General features: G+C 42.1%; 1 protein-coding gene across 1 annotated transcript in view; it reads left to right on the top strand.

The window, feature by feature from the left end:
- Positions 1-2,021, top strand: part of LOC107300181 (transmembrane protein 33) — a 17,614-nt gene that overhangs the window by 11,468 nt on the left and 4,125 nt on the right. The window contains exon 4 of the mRNA XM_015829521.1: positions 1,643-1,726. Coding sequence (XP_015685007.1) covers positions 1,643-1,726 — 84 coding nt within the window. The remainder of the gene's footprint in view (positions 1-1,642; positions 1,727-2,021) is intronic.

Genomic DNA, 2,021 nt, shown 5'->3' with positions numbered 1-2,021 from the left:
ATAAAGGGTATGGCTAACTGATGAAGGCAAAAAAGCCAGAAATGGTCCATCTTAGTCTCCCAATTTAATTCTTTACTCTTTGTCAGAAAAAAAAGAAATTTGGATATAAAAATATTTCGCAGTTGCGACTTGAGCCTGCTCTATGCCCCTAGTTGGGGGCGGCAAGGCAAGAGATACTGTAAAAAGAGTAAAACTGCAGGATGCAGTTGAAAATGTCAAGGTGTTCACAATCAGACTGATCTGTCTGAACTCCCTATATATGTATATGTATATTTCCTATATGGGGACAGAATTTTGAAGAGGTGCAGCCATCTGACTTGGGGTTTGTTTGTTTTTTGCCTCAGAATATTTGTCACAATTAAGGTCATTATGCGAGCGGGTGATAGATAATGCATTTATAGTCAAGCTAACATATGGCACCATATTGCCAAGGGGGAGGAGGGGGGTCTGTCCTAGACACAGTTTCTGGGAAGGGAGCCCAATTAAACTCATTGAGGCTTATTTTTAAATAAGGGAGTCGCTTTCAGACAAGCCTGCATAGAAAATAATAAGCTGCACTGAACACGGAGTAGGCTGTTCCTGTGTGAAGTTGGACGGGGTTGGCTGCTTCTGTCTTCTTCTTCTTTTCCTTCCTTCTTCCTTCCTTCTTCTTTCTTCTTCTTCTGTTCTTTTCTGACTTCTTCAGTTCTTCTTTTTCTTCTTCTTCTTTTCCTTCTTTTCCTTTTTTCTTCCTTCTCCTTCTGTTCTTTTCTGACTTCTTCAGTTCTTCTTCCTCCTCTTCTTCTTCATCTTCCTCTTTCCTCTTCCCCCTCTTTCTGACTTCTTCAGTTCTTCTTCCTCTTCCTCTTCTTCTTCCTTTCCTCCTCTTCTTCCTTCTCCTCCTCCTCCTCTTCTTCCTCCTCCTCCTCCTCCTCCTCCTCCTCTTCTTCTTCTTCTTCTTCTTCTTCCCCTTCTCCCTCTTCCTCTTGTCCTCCATCTTTTCTTCTTCTTCTTCTCTGACTTCTTCAGTTCTTATTATTATTATTCTGATTATTCTTATTCTTCTCCTTCTTTTCCTCCTCCTCCTCCTGTCAACCTTTTTTAATATTTCCACTGTTTTTGGGCAATTGAAGCATGTTACATAACGAGCTAGAGATCTACTTGCCTGTATGCGTATCTATGCAACGTTAAAACATATGTAAGATTATTCGTTCAAAATGTGGCCTACAGCTAGTCCTCGGCTTACGGCCACAGCCAAGCCCAGAATCTCCGTTGTTAAGTGAGATGGCTGCGAAGTGAGTCTTGCCCCCTTTTTGACGACTTTTGTTGCCTAATTAAGCGAATGGTTAAGTTAGTAGCCCGGCCGGGATCGTGTGACACACACACACCCTGGGGGACACTGCAACCGTCGTAAGTACATGCCAGTTTCTAAGCCTTCTAGTTTTGATCACGTGACCCTGGGGAGGCTGCAGCGGTCGTAAGTGTGAAAACGGACATAATTCACTTTTTCCAGCGCCTGTCGTAACTTTGAACAGCCGCAAAGCGAGCGGTTGTAAGCCAGGGACCCCCTGTATAATATTATAAATCCTATCTTGATGAAGAAATAAACCGCTGTTGTTATTATTTTAACCCGCTTTCCTCCTTTTCTTTTTGTCCTTTTCAGCGGACAAGGAAGCTTGTTGCAGCCGTTTATTTACTACAGGTTTCTTACACTCCGTTACTCTTCCCGGAGAAATCCTTACTGCCGGTAAGAAGCCGATGAGGACTACTCACATGTAAAATTGCCGTAGCCACGCTTAAGCAGGGAGCCGTTGGGGTTCCTCTCGATTTCTCTTTTATTTATTTTATTTATTTTTATTTTACAAAATTTATATGCCGCCCTTCTCCCCATGGGACTCAGGGCGGCTCACAGCATGTTAAAACAATATACAAAATTACCCCTTCTAAAAACCAATTAAAATCCAAATATTAGTGGCTGTGACTATTTAAAATCATTAAAAATTATCCCTATTTAAAATTCACCCTAGGTCAGGCCCGCTTGT

Source organism: Protobothrops mucrosquamatus, unplaced genomic scaffold (assembly GCF_001527695.2).
Source record: "Protobothrops mucrosquamatus isolate PMUCROS unplaced genomic scaffold, P.Mucros_1.0 scaffold6318, whole genome shotgun sequence".
Lineage (NCBI taxonomy): Eukaryota > Metazoa > Chordata > Lepidosauria > Squamata > Viperidae > Protobothrops > Protobothrops mucrosquamatus.
The sequence above is the reverse complement of the archived record's forward strand: the minus strand, read 5'-3'. Positions and strand labels throughout refer to the sequence as shown.